The sequence below is a fragment of the Pipistrellus hanaki genome (genome assembly GCF_964339955.1).
Source record: "Pipistrellus hanaki genome assembly, chromosome: 8".
Classification (NCBI taxonomy): Eukaryota; Metazoa; Chordata; class Mammalia; order Chiroptera; family Vespertilionidae; genus Pipistrellus; species Pipistrellus hanaki.
Window position 1 is genome coordinate 24,633,906 of NC_140510.1, and position 20,660 is coordinate 24,654,565.

The window sequence follows — 20,660 nt, forward strand, 5'->3', positions numbered from 1 at the left end:
GCACAGCCTCAGCTTAGTTTAATTCATACTTACAGAGACAGCTATTAGTACAGAGTGGAATAAAAAACCAACAAAAAGAATGTTGACCTGTCACCCCTATGCCTGCCTCACAAAACTGCTTTCTCCATACAAGTTATTTATGTATTTATTTTTTTTAGTTGTGACCTAGTGCCAATTTGGGGATAGGGGTGATTACAACATGGATAATACAAAAGAATGTCAAGAAGTGCTGACACAACACCAAGCAATAAGGCAGCCAATATAATAATATAGCAAAAGTTGAAGGATGTTTTACAGCTAGTCTGTTTTCACCATATGTCACATATTGTAATAGCGACCCACAGGTCATAATATATAGTTGCGACATATGTTCATAAGTCAGAGGGTTAGTGAAACCTCTATTTAAGGTGAGTGCTTATGTCAGTCATCTCTAAAGTCCTTTACTGCCACATGGCCAGGAAAGAAATCTCCCAGTGCCAACAAAAGCAGAAGTCAGCAAGAAAACTAGAGAAACATTTGAGGAAGCGGGAGTCATACGTTTCAAAGAGAATCTGAACAGGACTGCTTCTTGACACTCTTATTTTTCCTCTGGACAACTGTGAGCCTTTTTTTTTCTTATGAACAAGCCAACCAATGATCAAGTCCACTTCTTTCTCTCCAAGCATGTCTAACAGTTTACCCTCTTGAGAAGAGCAATGCTGAAAAATCATGTAGGAGCTCTTATAGTCTCATTGCTACAAGCAAAAACAATCTTTTATGAAAGAGAGAGATGAGGAGGGGCAGTAAGTTAATTTTTTTTTCAAATATCCGCATACAACCCAACTACTTACAATCTTAAAACCCAGTCTATGCTAAATTAAAGATCCAAGATAGTTTACAGAAATACTCTATTTCATGCATTTCCTTCCTGATATGAGTGAGTGTAACTTCCATTAACTTTAAAGCCACCCATAAAGGGAAAAATAGGCTTAATTTTTCCCCCCAGTTATTTCTCAAGGGTAATAAACTCACACTATCTGAGGAAAAGAATGATGCTAATTCAAGGAATCAAAAGAATATTACAAATGTTTTCCATATTGATAAAGCACAAAATGATTTTATTTTTGTTTTTAAAACATATTTCCCTTCTCTGTTTCAATATAAAAGAAAGTATTTTAATTTTATTATGAAATTTTAAAATGGTTGCTTTTTTATGAGACATTTGATGGGAAGCAGTTCCACTCTTTTTTGATAGCACTGCTACTTCACAATTGAAGCAGCTTGTAAAAATGATTGCAGAAAAGCATTTGCAAAATGCTCAAAACGCAGAAGCAGCCATAGAGCTGCTTTTCTATGTCAAGTAAAGTACGGACTATACCTGCAAGAGTTGAGAGTCTCTTTAAACACATCATCAATCCCAACTGCTAATAATGGTATATAAAAAGGTGAGTAAAAATTAGCCATCCACGGCCAAACTTACTAGATTCGATTGTGGCAGTTATGTGGACAGGATGCAACAGCCAAGCCGTTTCAGGGTTGTTATTAACTTCTTTCATTAAATAAGCTTCAGGAGATACACTTTGTTGAAGTAACAAGAGAGAAGGACCATCACCTTTGAAATGTCATGGTATTTTAAGGCAGTGCAAGTTCAGAAGACTCAATGAGGGGGCGAAAAATACCAACAACTACCTAAAGATTCATTTTCCAGAGTTTTCTCTTACAAAAATATATATATATATATATATATATATATATATATATATATGAACAAAAACTCCTTGCTCCATTATGTCTTATTTTTTGTTTACTCCTCTGAAAATTTCTATTTTGGTTTTTGCTGAATTCATTGAAAGTGATTGGCAAAAGAGCAGACTGACTGCCCTTTCCTGAAAGCATGTCTTAAACAGCAGATGAGAGAATCAAGGGTGAAGAAGGTCCCCGTGAGCCCTCTGACTCCATTGTGAATGTTGTAGAAAATAGATAATTAGTTCAACATATAATTAGATTTTATATACATACACACACACACACACACACACACACATATATATATGTGTGTGTGTGTGTGTGTGTGTGTGTGTGTGTGTGTGTGTGTATGTATAAAAGGATTAGCTGTGATCCTAGACATATATTGCAGAGGCACAAGTAATCACTACTATGGAAGGTATGCTTAAATAAACACTTGTACCTATCATAAGGTGTTTTAAAATAAGGGTACAATAGGTCTCCAGATTTAAAAGTTAACCATCTACAAAGATAAAAGTAGCAAAGGATGAAATATCATGATACAGCCGAGACCTACCATGATAGAATCTGGTTGTATCCATACTGGAAATCCCTCTCCTGACATTTCTTGACGGGATACACCAGTTGGTTCTCGTGGAAGTAGAGAATCTTTCTCAGTTTCCCAAGGTCAGGCCGAAGGGCAGCCAGTTCGGTCAGGTTAAGCACTGAGCTTGCAAAGAGGGTCCTAGGAAATAAGGAAATGAGGGTTCACTGTCCAGAGCAAGCTTGACGGGGGTCATCCTTTGCCCTTCTTTCCCCTCCCCACATCCTACCCCCAGAGAACACGTGCCCTACAGGGACGCATCAATAGTTAAGAATTAATACCATGTAGCGGCATTCCAAGTCTTGATCTCTGAAAAAAGGAGCTGCTAAAAACTATAAAAGCTCCAAATATCATTGGTCTTCTCAGCTCAGTTACTGAGGGATGAAAAAATAAATAAAAAAAGAAGAAGCTGGATGGATTTTATTGAAAAAGGCAAAAAAGCTCTATCTGAAGGACAAATGGAACAAAGATAAGGCTGACTGGGGAATACTTGGCTTGCCAGTTTCATTACACTTTACTTCTTTATGCAACCAACTACTGAAATTCAATATACAAGCAGGAATGGCACATGCTCATGTTATGACAGAAACCCTTTGATTTATGCAATAGACTTATCTAGTATAGTCTTTTCTTCTTGGTATGTTTTCTCACCATGCCTCCCCCACCTTTTTTTTTTTTAACTATTCTGCAATATTTCTGATGGGGGGATTCTAATATTTTTTCTCTGCTACTGGACTGCTAGCGGCACCAGATATACAATTTGTTAAACCCCTTATATAGAACATAAATATTTTTTAAATGAAGAAAGGCTGACTGATTCCCTTTCTTTGGGGAAGGGGTGAGGGGAACTGAAAGCATACCTACCATGTTTATAAGGGAACGTGTCTATCAACTCACTTCTTCCCCAAACATTTACTAATGCCAGGGTCTAGCCAGGAAGATCAGAAAAGATGGACAGGCTGATTCTGCAATGAATACTGTCCGTAACAGTGTCATTTTCAGAGTACTGAAGTAACAGAAGGAAGGAGAGGTAACTGTCTGGGAATGTCTCACTAAGGAGGTGTCTACCCCGCATGGACACCAGAGGTGCAAATTACAGTCCCTGGGCAGCCAAGTACATTTAGATGGCACAGTTTTGATGGAATACCACCTTTATAACATAATGCAGCACCGTTTGACCCTTACAGCTTTAATTCCCCATCTAAAAATTGAGGTTCGGGAAGGCTGTGAGTGTTCCTGGAGTCACACTGGTGGATAGTGGCAAAGAAGGGGCTCCCGGTCCTCTCAGCCCCATGTGCTTTCCATCACGCCAGGGACATGAATTGGTCATGGACGAGTTACATTGCAAATGCATTTTTCTGTACTTAATAAATACAAAATATCATCCTTGTTATTACCATGATTACAACTCCTATAAATCCTCCCTGGTTGACAAGCCAAATGGCTAATTTCAGGTGTTTATATGATCTGCAGCACTAGCCTTTCACATAAGAAGAGTGATTACATAGTAAGTGCATGTATCATAAGTAGGAATTCAAGTGCCTTCTTCATGGGCTACAAAAGGCACATCTGATCAAAAAGCAGTGATCTCAGATTTACACCCACACTGCTATATTAATGTCATGGTTTGTTGCTCTAAAGTAAAAAAATTAAAAATCTTACGAAGAAGATGCACTATTGGTTTAAATTGTCTCTGTGTACCTAACTATAGCAAAGAGAAAAACTATTGCCAGAAAATGCCTTATTTTCACCAAAAATATTCCCACCACCACCGTGTACAAGTCTTCCAGGAACTTAAATTGAAAATTCTGAAATATGAAGGTATTTGCTTATCTACAAATCTTATCCTTAGTAGAGAGAACAAAACAACAACAACATTAATCTCAATTAATATTTTCCTTACAAGAAACTGGATGGCCATTTGTGGGTCTACTTATTGGAAAATTCTCCCCCTTTCCCCGTATCCCCGCTCCCAGCCCCAACATACACACCCATTCTTAATCATTAAGACCTAAAGTTTAAGATTTTTCAAAGAAAAAACAGTACCTTAAAAATGGAGAAATTTGGTAGACATGAATTTATCCAAGTAATCAAACTAAATATGACCAATGATGGGACAAATTGATATCGTGTATTTTCTAATACAGTATACTGACAAAGATTCAAATCACCAATGAGAAAGATACAAATCTGCTAAAAATGCCTGATCTGAATTTGGTCATGAGAAAACAGACACATATCTTGCAAAATAACTGGGCTAGATCTCCAAGAAGGTCAATGTCATTAAAGAAAAAATATATATAGATAAAAGGAAAGTAAAGAGACTCCAAAGCAAAATGCCACTATGATACTGGGTAGGGAAAAAGCAGTTATAAAGGAAATTATACGGACAACAGGGAGACTCTGAATATGGGCTGAATATAAGATTATAAATTTTCATTAATCTTGAATTTCTTAAATTTAATAATTTTATTGGGTTTATATAGGAAATTATCTTTCTTTTTAGGATGATTGTTGAATTGTTTATGTGTGACGTTACATGATGTCTGCAACTAATTCTTAAATTGTTCAGTCAAAAGGCTACAAATAATAAATATTCATATGTATATATTTACATAGAGAAATAAAAATGTGCAAATATTAACAATTAAGTGACTGGCATATTGTAATTCAATGATCTAGTCTTGCAAAAAAAATTTTAAGTTATACATTATAAAACTATGATTTTGGGCAATATGCACAAAATGGCCTTAAGTAGAAGAGTAAACTATGCTACATACTATAAGCAATAAATCCATTATATATGTACTTTTAGTCATGATCCAATTGTTTATTTCCTACGTGAGAATTATCCTCAGGGTGGACCTGAGAAATCTGTAGAAAATGTTTAACCAAGGTGAGTCCTATTCCTACTACACCCCTCCTCTTCTCATCCTCCCAGCTGATCCGAAATGAAGGAATCCAAATCTAAAGTTGAGCCTTCCAAGTCATACTCCCAAATCAAACAATGCAATACATTCAGATTTTCAAAATATTAACCACACCAACTTCCTGTAGTTTCTTCAATCATAAACAGGAAATTCATTATATTTTTATTGCTGGTCTTGAGATAGCCCTCATGCTCCTAAAGTGTAGAAATTAGCTCTAGCATTAGTAAAACAGGTCTCTGCTTTTTCACTTGGGAAAGGGCAGTTCAATTGGACAATAAGCAACTTCTCAAATATTCAGCTCGGTGACTCCCCCAAAATAAGCCATGAAATGCCCTCAAAAGGAACGAAGGCAGGTGTGACTTATAGGCAGTTTTCACTTTGCTTCCTCCCATCAATTAAAAAAAAAAAAAGTTGACAATCATTCAATGAGTGACATCCCTCCATCAGCAGCTAATCCCCCGGCTCCCCGTGTTCCTCTTGCCTCAGGTATTATTTAAGCAATAAATCCCAGCAAGGTGAGCTTTAGCATCCCACACTGCGTGTCTGGCAGGAAAGGGCACAAGGTGATAGCAAACACCAGTAGGAACAAGATAATTCCTGACAGCTGCTGCTTGAGCACAAGTTAAATTGAACAGTTTATCTCAGCGTGAAGATGTTATAAGGTTTTATGTTTAATATTTTTAAATTAACATAAAACCCAGAGAAAGCAGTTGGGCAATCTTTCACAAACATGACATACTACAATCACTGCATAAGCTGGATTAGTACTTATTACCACGCGACTACAGAATTAAGCTGTTTTTAGACCACCAAAGAGCTTTAAATTGCAACTTTTGTCTCTGTAAGAGAAACCTATATTTAAAATGTCTGTTAAATTCAAATTAGCGGCTACATCATTAAGTTACCATCTCACGAAAAGCCTAAGTAAGCTGCTCTTAGGATCCTCTAACCCAAATGGCTCAGGCTGCCGGCACATTAGCACCTTTCTATGTATTTGGAATTGTGTCCGTGCACATGGTCTGATTGTTCTCAGTGCCCATTATATCTGCAATCTGAGTCATATTTGCTCGAGAAATAGAAAAATCATTCAACACAGTGAAATCCAACATTGGAGGTTTTATCCTTTTATTGCTCAGTTTGAATAAACCGGTTGCTTGCCTTTCACCCTGCTGCCTTAATACGTAAAAAAGAGATGCTGAGATACACTTAAGCAATGTAGGAGTGTGGCCACCAGTATCAGGATGCATACTTTAATATCTTAAAGAAAATGGAAAAACAACGAAAGGAGAAACAAGACAGGCATTCAGTATTCAACCACCACTACATACAGTCTAGCCATACTCCCTCATTTCTCATTCCTGCCCCCAGGAAATCTTTTCAACAGCTGCCCTGCCCACTCACCCCCAACCACTTACAACAAATCAGGACATAGGACCCGGTTGACACAGATACCAGTTTGGGTGGTCACTCGTATGGAATGATTCATTGTAGGTCTTCATAGGCCCTGGCCAACAGAGTCTGTTCTTTCCGCTGTGTGGCTTCACGTTGCTCAGCCTCATTCCCAAAGTCTTTGTTCTTTTCTGATTCCTGTCCCTTGATATCTACTCTCCCGGACTGTAGACCCTGTACTTGCTGTGATGTAGCATTTTCTACTATGATGGAAATGTTCTATATCGGTACTGTCTAATATAGTAGCGACTAGCTACATATGGCTATCCAGCACTTGAAATGTAGCGAGTGCAACCGAGGAACTAAACTTTAAATTTAATTCGGTTTAATTAACTTAAGTATAAACTAAATAGCCATACAGTGATGCCTACTGTGTAGGAAAGCGCAGCTCTGGATGGACCAGCTTGACTTAACCTAACACTCCACCCATGGCACCTGAATGCCATGTTTTTCCTCAGTTGATTTGCTGGTGCAGATCCTTGACTGGATTCTAGTAAGTTCCTTTTGGCCAGGCTCTCCAATTCTGGAATGACACTATTTCCTTTTTCTCCTGAGAATTAGAAAACACATATTCATTGCAGAAATGTTTTAAGTACAAAAGATATAAATTAAAGAAATATCACCCACAACCACTCCAAAGAGATAGGTACTATTTGCATTCCAGCAATCATTTAGCCAATTCTGTGTTGAGCATCATCACTTGCAAGATACTAGACTAAATGATGGACACAAAATAGGAAACAAAGTAGCTAAGGCGAGATGAAAATTGACAGGTTGAGGAACTAAATAAAGACCGAGGAGGCTGGAGCAATTCATTCAATGAGAAAATGGCCAGAGAAGAGCATGAGGAAATCAGTGGACCTCTGGAAGACATGAACATAACTATGGATTTTATGTTAACAGCAATGGTACAAACTGAAGGATTTTAAGCTGGGAAAATACAAAAGTATATATGTATCTTGAGTGCATTTACTCTTATTTCTTTTACTTTCTAATTATATATATATATATATATATATATATACACACACACACACACACACACACACACACACACACATTGTTAGATAGGGATTTTTTTGCTAGTAACACTTAACACAATATGTTGTTCTACTATTTTAAAAATTATTCTTAAATATGATTTAATATATTTAATAATGTGATGTGCATAATACCCATAACTAGGGCATGATTTTTATCTTTATGCTAGTGTCCCAGTTCATGCACAGGGTGAGGGAGAGGGGTCCCCCTAAGCCCAGCTTGCACCTTCTCCAATCCGGGACCTATTGGGGGATGTCCAGCAGTCGGACATCTCTCTCACAATCTGGGACTGCTGGCTCCTAACCACCTACCTGCCTGCCTGCCTGATCGCCTCTAACCCATCTACCTGCCTGCCTGATCACCCCTAACCTCTCTACCTTCCTGCCTGATCACCCCTAACCTCTCTCTGCCTGCCTGATCACACCTGACTGTCCTCCCCTGCTGGCCTGATCTCGCCACCAACTGCCCTCCCCTGCCAGTCTGATTGCCCCTACCCCTGCTGGCCTGATCTTGTCCTCAACTGCCCTCCCCTGCCTGCCGGCCTGATAGCCCCTAACTGCCTCTGCCTCGGCCCCTACCGCCATGGCTTTGTTCAGAAGGAAGTCGGTCATCTTGAAGATGGCCAGTTGACCCAGTCTAATTAGCATATTACTCTTTTATTAGTATATATTATGTAAGATAGGATTGCTTAAATGGGAGGGGGGAGGGAGCCTTTTTCATCAGAAACAGATGCTCTTGGCAAACAAAAACACATAATCCCTATCTCTGGACTCATACCCAGCCATATGCACTATACTGCCAACCAGTCATTAAAAAATTGAACTACTTTCTTACACCTTACAGTTACACCAAACATTTGTTGCCCATACAACCCCTCCGCAGCCCCCACCTTAGGTTCTGCCTTCATAGTTCACTCAGATTAGATTCTGATTGGTTGGTTTCTATGCCAGTTAGTGTCACCTCTTAGGAAGCCATTGGCTCCTTGCACTTCATCCAGATTTGGTTCTGATTGGTCAGTTTCTAAGCCAGTCATTGTCAAAAGCTCTGCCTCCTGGGCAGCTATTGACTCTGCACTTCACCCAGATTTGGTTCTGATTGGTTGATTTCTATGCCAGTCAGTGTCTCCAGGCTTATCTCCAGGCCTGATGAGAGAGACAGGGCTGATCAACAGCCACACCAGGCTGCTGGCAAGTGGGTTGAAATGCTTATCTCTGAGAGAGAGAGAGAAAGAGAGAGAGAGAGAGAGAGAGAGAGAGAGAGAGAGAGAGAGAGAGAGAGAGAGGATCAGCTGCTGGGGAGGCCCAGAGATAGAGAGAAGCAGGGTCTGATCCTCAAGGCTGCAGATCATACCCTGCATTTCTCTCTATCCGGACCTCACCAGCAGCCATGGTAGCTGCTGATCAGACCCGCGTCTCTCCTCTCTCCCCAAGAGGTCAGCAGTTCAGCCCGCTTGCCAGTCCCCACCCACCAAAGCCTGCTGCACCCAGCCAGATGTTTGGTTGAGCTTTCAGTCATTTTGGATGTTATAGGCCCTGGGTTCTTATATATTAGGATACATAAAGCTTTACATTTTTTATTGCATAATCTCTTATATTACATTTGTTTATGTATTTCATAAGACATTTTTTAATATCAGAAAATTTTACTTACTATCAGTGGAAAACAGACCGTGAGGAGTCAGTTTGGAAGAAGGAAGAACAAGAAGGAGAGGAGAAAGGAGGGTGGCTTGGGCTAAGCTGACAGCCTGGAGGTGGGGAGCAGTGGCCTAGCTGGGTTTGCGGACAGCAGCATCAGGTTTGCTGATAACCTACACATGAAGAGAAGAATGGAGTACTAGCTTTTCCTTCACTTTATCACCTCCAACTTTTGTAAATAGTGATTCAATATAACAGCAGTTCAATAAAACATACAGGCCTAAATGAAAATCACTCCCAAACATTTCCAAAAGACTTTGGCTTAAATATACTTTTGTAATTTGCAAAGCCTATATAGAAAGATAACTGAGTTCTATTATCCATTAATCATTGATATACAAATTTCATTTTCAGCCAGTATGCTTCAGTTGCCAGCTCCTTCATCTTAATTAGAACACCTTTACTACACGTTTAAATGCTATGGATTTTCAAAAACCTTCAGGAACACTGCATAACAAAATGTTTCCATTTGCTAAGACAACTAAGAATACAAGATTAAAATCATATCTAAAAGGAAAAGAAATGTAGCCATTTAGTTTCCTAGGTTCTTGTGATGGGTAATTTACAGGCTGTTTAGAAGAGTATCCAGGTTCCCAAAAGCTGTCCCATGGGGTAGCACCAATTAATGGGGGCAGTTTTGCCTTTCCCACCTTGTCACATTCCTTCCCAGTGCCTGCAATGCTGGCCAGGAGAGCCCTGTGTAAAGAACACTTGCACAGAAGGCACCGGATCCAGGTCTGTAGGGAGGACCTGCCACTGCGCCGCATCCCCACCTGGCTTCAGACATTGGCGCTCTGACCTGCTCTACGGAGGTTTAAGGAGACAAATTACATGATACCTGTTGGAGCTTTGTTACTGAAGGTGTCATTGAAATTTAGGGACCTCAACTACTCCAGCAACCTCTCAAGTCTTTTAATTCTTGGTTTCTGGCATACTGCCTAATCCATAAAAGACACTCAATAATTACGTTTATAACAACAAAGGATGAAACAGGAAGGAAGGCTGGGCATAAGTATTGAAAAAAGAAATCTCTAAATGAATCGAAATTGTTACTGTGTGCACAAACTTTTTTTTATGTATTTTGAAACTAGAACTCATTATTTTTTAATGTATTTTTATTGATTTCAGAGAGGAAGGGAGAAGGAGAGATAGAAACATCAAGATGAGAGAGAATCATCATTGATCAGCTGCCTCCTGCATGCCCCCTACTGGGAATGGAGCCCCCTACCCAGGCATGTGCCCTGTCCGGGAATCGAGCTGTGACCTCCTGGTTCATAGGTCAATGATCAACCACTGAGCCACACCAGCCGGGCAGAACTCATTATTAAGAATATTCTTAAACACACAAGGTAATATGAACTGCTCAGAACATTTATACATAAACCTATTTTAGACATTCAACCATTAAGTCAACACATCAAAATATTATAAGATCTCGCCCTAGCTGGTTTGGCTCAGTGGAAAGAGTGTCAGCCTGAAGACTGAAGGGTGCCAGGTTCGATTCCAGTTGAGGGCACATGCCTGGGTTGCGGGCTCGATCCCCAGTAGGGGGCGTGCAGGAGGCAGCCAATTGATGATTCTCATCATTGATGTTTCTGTCTCTCTCCCTCTCTCTCCCTCTCTGAAATCAATAAAAATATACTTTAAAAAATATTATCAGATCTCTTGACTTGACAATATAAGAAATACAAGGTATCATCACTTTTGGAATAGAGCTGACAATATAATTGGTAAAATAAGCAAAAAAAAATTCAGGAAACATTGAATAACAATAACAAGACAAGTATCTTCTGTCCAGTACAAGAAGAGTCACAAAGCCGCACAGTTGACTGGGAATGCAGGGAGAGGCATTACACACTATGATTTGGTTGGAAGACAAAAGAGAGAGTGAGGAAAACCAGGAAGCTTCAAGTTTATTGGGGCAGCAGAAGCCTGGGTCCTGAGGTCTTGGGTCTGCAAGTGTCAGCACAATTTACATAAGTCCGGGGAGAAAGGACAGTTTGCTAAAGTTTAGCAAAAAGATAAGCGATCAGATAAAACTAGAAAGGTGGTCTTCCATCAGACCCAGAAGTGCCCAAGTGCATGGTGGGAAGTTTGTAAAAGTCTGTGCTTTGTCTGTTAGCAATATGGGGGTGCAATGCACATTTATTATTGTACTAACAATGCTTTATTTCTTAATATCTTAACTAACCGAGATGTGACTGCTCGCTGGCTAAATAAAGTGATAGTAAATTGAAATAATCGGAGTCAAATAAAACACCACCATCATTACCACTTGCAACATAAAGGAGGTTGCCCTGTACATATCCAAATACAGATAATACCAGTTCATTTAAAACCCTGGCTCTCCATCATCACTTTGTGATAGTGAAATCCTAAGGTCACCATAATGTGATAAAGGAAGAGAGGGAAGTGTGTACTGTGCAAGTTTTTGAAATACAGATCATTTCATTTAATGGTCACCCTAAGAGATGTGTATTATTACCCCCATCTTGCCAGTTCACCGAAGCTCGAGAGGTCTGGTTAGATGCTAAGACAAGCAGTTCTTATGAGGCAGAGATGAGTTTCAAATCCAAGTTGATCTGGCCCCAAAGCCTCTACTTTTTTTTCAGTTATTCCACACTGATTTAGATTCATCTAAGATTAGAATGTGACTCAATGTTTCCCGTAAACTGTACTTCTTAGTACCGTCTGTGTTTGAGGAATAAAAGAATATAAATGTACACAGAAGAACTGTACTCCCCTGAACTGTTTTAGGTCACCCTTCATTCATCACATATTTACTGGGTGACTGCACCACTAGACAAACTGTGGAAAGGTGACTTCCATCAAGGAGGAGCCCCTGAGGAGACGTAACCTAAGCAGCAACCCAGGTAACAGGAAGGAGTCAGCCTACTGACGTCAGGGCAGAGGGACAGAGAGAAGTGGGGCTGAGGGAGAGCAATGACTTGGTTCCTGGGAGGGAGAGGGTGAGCATGACTCAAAGGTTCCAACTTGGGTAATCACAGTTAGTGGTAACATTCCTTCACAAAGAGGAGAAAACAAACCTGGCTGGAGGAGAGGGGAAAGAGAGACAGTTTTCACAAACGCTAAAGATGAGTAGAGCGCCCCCTAGGTAACTAAAGATAACAGATAATAGACTAAAGAAGAAGTTGCATTAGAGATTTTTTTAAGGAAGATCTTTTTATTTAATTTTTAAAAATCTTCACCAGAGGATATGCTTTTATTGATTTTTAGAGACAGGAAGAGAGAGAGACGTTGATGTGACGTTGAGAAACATCAAGATAGGTTGTGCACCCTGACCAGGAATCGAACCGGCAACATTTTGGTGTATGGATGACACTGCCACCCGGTCAGGACTATTAGAGATTTAATTCAACTAATGTGTTAGATAAAAATGTTGGTTTTGGTGTGTTATGTAACTTTATATGTCTGTTTAACATGTTTTTCCAATATTTTACATAGTATCTTGTTTTTCCCCATTGAAGTATATATTCCTTGGTGAGATATATTAGAACGGCTATTGGTTTTTTAGTATCTGGTAGTTTCCTTAACATGACAGAGCCCACTCTGGATTTAAATTTTCTTAGAGTGAATCCTATAGCTTCCTTGTTCATTTCCCAATCCTAAGTAGTCAATAAACAAATAGATGAATGAATGAATGAATCAATCAATCAATCAATCATTCCCTCAATGACACTGAGAAAATAAAACTGGTGATTCTCTGTTTATAGTAGAATGTTCAATATGATACTTACTTCTACCAATAAAATATAAGTTGGATAGCATCTCATGTCCCCGCATCCCCAGAGAATGCACTTACCTTCTTATCTGAGCACACAACACGGTTCTAAGGAGTGTTATTTGATGTTGTTTGTGTTTAAGCCCATTACTTTTTCCTTATGATCCCTAATAATATGTCCAGCACTGTTTTCTAATTCACAGTCCTAAAGTATCAAGTACTTAAGCTATCGCCCAAAGAAAAGGAACTCCTGGGGAAAGGTGGTGTCAACCTGGTACAGAGATCAGGAATACACAATGTCATGATAATGATTTCTGCCATCTTCAGGGATTCATGATCATCAGCCTTGAAGGAGTAAGTCAATTAACATGCAAAAGGCATCTAACTTGCTGAGTGTGCTGGGAACACTTCATATGGTGTTTTATCTCCATAAACTAATATAATTAGTATGTGAAATATTTATAATTCACCTCATGATTAATCTATCATAGAAGACTATTCCTTAACAGCAGCATATCATTTTATATTGGAATGTTCTTCACGCTTTAGTTCATGCCACTCATGAATGCCTAGAGCAGTGGTTCTCAACCTTTCTCATGCCGTGACCCTTTAATACAGTGCCTCATGTTGTGGTGACCCCCAACAATAAAATTATTTTTGTTGCTACTTCATAGCTGTAGTTTTGCTACTGTTATGAACTGTAATGTAAATATCTGTGTTTTCCAATGGTCTAGGTGACCCTGCTATCGGTTCTCAACCTGTGGGTCATAATCCACAGGTTGAGAACCGCTGCTGTAGAGCCTAAGACCATCAGAAAACACAGATATTTACATTACAATTCATTAACAGTAGCTAAATTACAGTTATAAAGTAGCAGCAAAAATAATCTTATGGCTGAAACCGGTTTGGCTCAGTGGTAAAGCGTCGGTCTGTGGACTGAAAGGTCCCAGGTTCGATTCCGGTCAAGGGCATGTACATTGGTTGCGGGCACATCCCCAGTAGGGGGTGTGCTAGAGGCAGCTGGTCGATGTTTCTCTCTCATCGACGTTTCTAGCTCTCTATCCCTCTCTCCCCTTCTCTGTAAAAAATCAATAAAATATATTTAAATAAATAAATAAATAATCTTATGATTGTGGATCACCACAACATGAGGAACTGTATTAAAGGGTCTCGGCATTAGAAAGTTGAAAACCACTGCCCTAGAGTTTATTTCTAAATATTAGAAAGTTGGAAATCCAGAGAACCAAGGCAATGGATATGAATCTTATCATTTCTCCAACTCAGCCCTACCAATACTAAGATTATACACATTTAAGGACACACTGATCAGTAAGCCAGAACACTATTTCTCAGAGATATACAGAAAACTGTGTTTAGGCACAAGACTAAGAAACAAACCATAGGCAAGCTAGAGTGGCATTTAGACAAGAATAGTTACAATAGACATAACAATAACAATAATATTATCCTGCCTCCTGGTATATCACGTAAATTATCCCTGACAACCATGGAAGGAAAGGTATTTTGTGCCCCAATAATGAAAACGCTTACATGGCAAATATGGTAAGTTGCTATTTTTACTGAGTCACATCTATTGCTAAAATTAACAAGCACAAATAAAATGCCTCCTAAATATTCCATCTTTCTATAATCAGTCATAAGATCTAAATTTTTTGGTGCTTATGAGTATTTGTTCTAAATCTGCTTCCCAGAATCCTGTATTCTATTGACTTTTCTATCATTTGATTTGTGACATTTTTGTTATGCTTCTCATAGAGATTATTCCTGCGTTGTGATTATTTTGTTCATGTTTGTTTTGGCAAATCTAAGACAGTTCTTTGAAATCTTCCCTGACTTTGATGCTTAATATGCCATTTGGAGAAATACACCCCCCAAAAAACAAATTATTTACTATCTCCAATGTATTACTACTTTGCACACCACTTTAATTACATGGATATAACTAGATAATTAACTACAGAAGTCAAAACCAGTGGAGTGTAAGTACACAGTAGGCACTCTGTAAGTGTTTGGGAGCGTGTACTATTAAATAATACAGTGCATCGGTAGATGTAGAAATATAATTTGAAAACATGAGTCTCAGGCCTGTGTCCTGGTCTTTTACCCTTTTATTCTAAAGATGAAACTTTTTATAAGCATTGATTTGTTAATCCTGTGTTTCTTTCTCATCAAGCCAACAGTGTGAAAATTCTAGCATTATGTTTCTAGTCTATATCACAGAAGGAGGGTTCACAGGGGGAAACAGTTGAACGCTCGTGTTTCAAAGACCAAAACGTCCCACAAAAAAAACCTTCCACTTTAATAACATAAAATGAAAATTTTAAACTCTCCTATGTGACTAAGTTTGATAAATAAAAAACACTGTATTTTTTAAATATGGTTCCTTTGACCACAACTTAAATAACTGCCCTGTTTTGTTTTGTTTTGGTTTTTATTTATTTTTGGTCTCTTTTTCCGTTAAAGTAACATATGCATAGGTACAGAGGGAAAAAGACAGATGAAAATTAAAAATTTTATACAAACAATATTATTGAAGGTCATTCAACACAACCTCCATGACATAATAACTCTCTGAGATGCATTTTTCTCGGTCTCACCTACCACAATGGGGGATTCATCAAATATTCTGGCTAGCAGGAACCCCATGGCCACACTTCCTTACTAGGTGACTAAGGAGCACAGATGAGGTCACCTGCCCTGGATTAGCCAGTTGGCGACCAAGCTGGGCCCACGATAGAGATAGTGACAGAAAGGGGGTCACAGGTGTTGTTCGGGCACCTGCCTCATTTCAATAGTGGGAGCGGCTTCCAGTTAGATGTCGGGATGAAAATATTCTCCATTTAAAAGGGGGGGAAGCCAACTCACTGGGGAAAAAAGTCAGTAAAACTTTCTTTGATCATGTTTCACCTTTTCTACAAAATAGAGACAAAAGTATTTAAATGTGAACATTAATAAGCACTAGAGACTCACTACAGACATCCATCGGAGTCTCAGTGTTATTTGAATTTCCATTGCCCACGTCTTAGGGTCATAGGCCACAGGTCACATAAAAGCCACCAGAGTTTCTCGCTGCCACGTGAGCATTTACACACAGGACGCAGCAGGGCAGAGAGCTTCTGAGTCAGCCCTTTCCTTTCCCCACTTCCCTCTCCTGGTACGGAATGGTGCCTGAGAGTCAGGAAATGCCCAGATTGGCGGGAGAGCAGCAAGCACGGAACCTCATACCTGGCTGGGGAAACCAGAAAAGCTTTCAAGGAAAAAACACTTGAGATGAACATTAAAAGATTAAAAAAATTCCCAATTCAGTGTGTGTTAAGAGTAGGGATTGGGCCGAAACCGGTTTGGCTCAGTGGTAGAGCGTCGGTCTGCGGACTGAAAGGTCCCGGGTTCAATTCCGGTCAAGGGCATGTACATTGGTTGCGGGCACATCCCCAGTGGGGGATGTGCAGGAGGCAGCTGATCGATGGTTCTCTCTCATTGATGTTTCTAGCTCTCTATCCCTCTCTCTTCCTCGCTGTGAAAAATCAATAAAATATATTTAAAAAAAAAAAAGAGTAGGGATTGGAAAGGGGGGAGATAATGAGTTTCCATTAACAATTGAGAGGAAAAGCAAATACTGAGGACCAGAAATATCCACATTTTATTTTTTTATATCCTTATATTAATATTATATACACAGTTATATTTATGTATGTACATAAACACACACATGTAGAGACATAGATATAGATAGATATAGAGATATAGTTTGATATAGTGTATAAGGGTACAAAGCTAAGCTAAACTCCACATCCTTCATTTCATCTTTGTATTGGCAACTGCTATATAAGAAAAGAGCTGAAGTTCTATAAGAATGAACATTTAATATTTTAAATAGCTTGGTTGTAATCCCCATACCATGTATACTGCTAGTGTTATACATTGTTAAAACGATGCCAACTACTGCAAATGAATTTCAGGATAAATTGCTCTCTTACTCAGTCCCCAAAGTTAAAAATAATCAGCTGGGACATTCTAATAACTTTTTGCACTAACTCCTTATCTTGAAAACACTTTCAAAGAAACGTTAGCATTTCACCACTCCATAGGAATCAGTAACAAGGCGAGATTCTCCCAAAAATATTCCAACAGTCCTTGAAACACGAAGACTGTCACAAAACCTGAGCATCTGGCAACTCTGCCACCATGAAGTATCCATATGGAAGAGACCAAAATGTGTCAAAGTACCTAAAACGATTTTGGAGAGTGCAGAAGATAGAATAAATAATTCAGTATCGTCAACACTTTCAACAGCAGGTAGTGGTTATGCTACCTGCTTCTATAATGTGCCAGAATGTAACATAAGTGTGTGAGGCAGTGTGTGTGAAGAGAAAAAGGCAGAGAGAGGAAGGGTATACATGAGCCTAAAAACTATTTTTATAGAGAAATATTCCTTAGGTAGTTCTCTTTGTAGGGATATCAGATCTCTGTAAGTATAGGTTATAGACATACAGAAGAAAAAAATGAAGTCAATAAAAATGTATTTTTAAGATAAATATAGCAACAAATGTATTACTTTAGAGTCAGTTAAAAAAAAAACTGCATTAACTTAACATCATGGTTGAAGTTGTATGTGCAAAAAAAAGTCAAAAAATCCAAAATTATGGTTCCCTCAGCAACCATAACTGTGTCTTCATGCATATATGAGTATTCTGCATTACTGTAATGATGATACATTTCAGCCATAATATCAGTTTATGCAATGTGACTGAATTAGGATTCTTTGGGGAACTATAACTTAGAATTTTTGGACTTTTGTGAATGTAAAATCGTAATCATAAAATCGTATTAATATGGGTGGGGTTTTAGCTTTTTATTTTCTGGCATTTATAAAAACAATAAGAGTGAGTGGTTGACAACATTAAATTAGTAAAAGGTTGGTTGATTTGTAATAATACAAAAAATATTTGATACAGAGCCTAATACCTTAAAATAGGGATACACAAACTACAAAGAAAAAGAAAAGTCCCTCTGAATATTAACCAAAGACAAGAACAGGCAAGCTATCTTTCTAGGTGTGACTAAATTTACTCTTTCCATAAAATGTTAGTTTCTGATTAGATGGTACTTTCATTTAACTAGATTTCAACATGAATATAAATACCAATGACTGATATAACTTCCTCACTATATATTCCTGCATTTTACCAAGGGGGGGAAAAATAGTGTTACAATGGCCCTCCAGCCCAGCCAATGGGGCTCCGTGGTTAAGTGAGGACCTATGGGCACATGCCTGGGTTGGGGGCTCGATCCCTGGTGGGAGCGTACAAGAGGCAGCCAGTCAATGATTCTCTCTTATTTTTGATGTTTCTATCTTTCCCTTTCCCTTCCTCCCTGAAATCAATAAAAATATATATATTTTTTAAAAATACTGGCCCTCCATATTTTCGAGAGCAAAGCTGGTTGGGAACCACTTTCCTTTCTTGCCTGTGGAACATGGCAGGATATAACCTGTCAGATGAAACAGCATCACTGTCACCAACTGCTTTTTGATCAGGGGGGTGAGCCTGATTCAAAATGTGGTCCACGATGACACAGGTAAATAATGACTAAGTTAAACTCAAGAACAAAGTTACTATTTTGTGTTATTATTTAGTTATTGTACAACCATAGAGTAAGACGAAGAACCATATTTTCACCAAAAATGTTAATCTAGCACTGAAATAGCATATCAGAATCTTACTCTAACCTGCTGTACAACCTCCCCACTTGTTGCATTTTGTAAGTAATTGGTTATGCCACATAATTCCACGTATCATTCAGAGAGAATAAGAATGGCATGATGTCAAGAGGTTGAAATTAAATAAATGAATGCCCTATTTGATATCTTAGACTTTTAGAGGAAAGGAGTTGGGCATTCCAATAATGTCATTGATATGGCCAATTACATGTATGACAAAGAGGGGAAGGGTCTGAATGTACCAAGTTTTAAAGAATGAAAGAATTTTGATCCCTCTTTAATAGTATGCATGCTATGTTGTCTCATTTTTATATAAATTGTAAGTGAAAATTTCAGTCTAATCAAATAGTTAAAAGAGTAGTCATTATAAGATTTTATTATGGCAGTACCTTTGCAAAAATGTGAAGTAATATGTAAATAAAAGCATATTTCTTGGATAATCTCTAAATATAATAATGTTTATAAAATATATATGATTATATATAAATGATGATTATTTATATGATTGTAAATAAGCATAGAGGCCCAGTGCACAAATTCATACACCAGTAGGGTCCCTTGGCCTGGCCTGTAGGATTAGGCCGAAACTGGCTCTCCAACATCCCCCAAAGGGTCTTGGATTATGAGAGGGCGCAGGCCAGGCCGAGGGATCCCACTGGTGTACCATCAGGGCCAGGGAGGGACGCAGGAGGTTGGCCAGCCAGGGAGAGACTATGCGAGGGCTCCAGGGTGTGTCAGGCCCACCACCCATCGCGCTCAGTCCCAATCAGATCAGCCAAACCATAGCAGCAAGGGAATCTATTGGTCGGAATGTCTGCCCCCTGGTGGTTAGTGCATGTCATAGTGAACAGTTGAACAGCCTTGGCATATCATTAGCATACTATGCTTTGATTGGTTGAACAGATGACCGGACACTTAGCATATTAGGCTTTTATTACATAGGATAATATACTTAACCTATAAGCATATAAAGAAAAGGTTGATTCTTGGATAATTTATTCAAGCAGTAAGTTATGAAAATTCATCAATAAGTAGAATAAATGAGGCAACTCAGTGACAGTTCACCATAGAGTCTATTTATGCAACTCCAGTTTTAATTTAGTCTGTATTGATGGGTTCTTAAACTTCAAGAGTGATAGTCATGTTAAATCCAGACACCACAGGCACTGCATCTAGAGCCTTCTCAGTACAAAGACGTCTGGACATGACACACACAGTTGCTCCTTTTGCTTCAAGTGATAAATAACAGTTGAAAAAGGGATCTGAAGAGATTTAACAAAATTCAGTGGATAATTTTTTTTTTTAAAGTAACCACATGAATTAAAATGTTTCTTTTACTCTCTTGATTTTACTCAGTAATTTGTCTCTAGGAGAAATCATGCTGACATTGTCCCGCAGTCTCAGGCCTCTGAAATAGAGTGCAGCATGGAGAGGAGAGATAAGCGGAGGCCTGGTCCCAGGGCAGGGTACCCACCAAAGGAAACAGAATACCTGTAGCACCTGCCAATGGACTAGTGGGCCGGTCACAGGAACTGGGCCCAAAAGTATCACATAGGCAAGATGTAGGCTGAACTCAATGAATACAGCAGAAGATCAAAGATGCCAAGAAGTCTCATCCAAAATTCAGGAGGTGACACATGTACAGGAGTCACACACCAAGGTTGACTGGGATATATGCAGCAGATAACATGGGAAGTAAGAAAGTGGTATGCTGAGACAGGTTTGGCTCAGTGGATAGAGCATCAGCCTGTGGACT

General features: G+C 38.9%; 1 protein-coding gene across 4 annotated transcripts in view; it reads right to left on the reverse strand.

Annotated features, from left to right (window-relative positions):
* GTDC1 (glycosyltransferase like domain containing 1) overlaps positions 1–20,660 on the reverse strand; it is a 348,217-nt gene that overhangs the window by 179,551 nt on the left and 148,006 nt on the right. For all 4 annotated transcript variants that reach the window (XM_084891913.1, XM_084891914.1, XM_084891915.1 and 1 more), the window contains one exon: positions 2,282–2,449. In XM_084891913.1, coding sequence (XP_084748039.1) covers positions 2,282–2,449 — 168 coding nt within the window. The remainder of the gene's footprint in view (positions 1–2,281; positions 2,450–20,660) is intronic.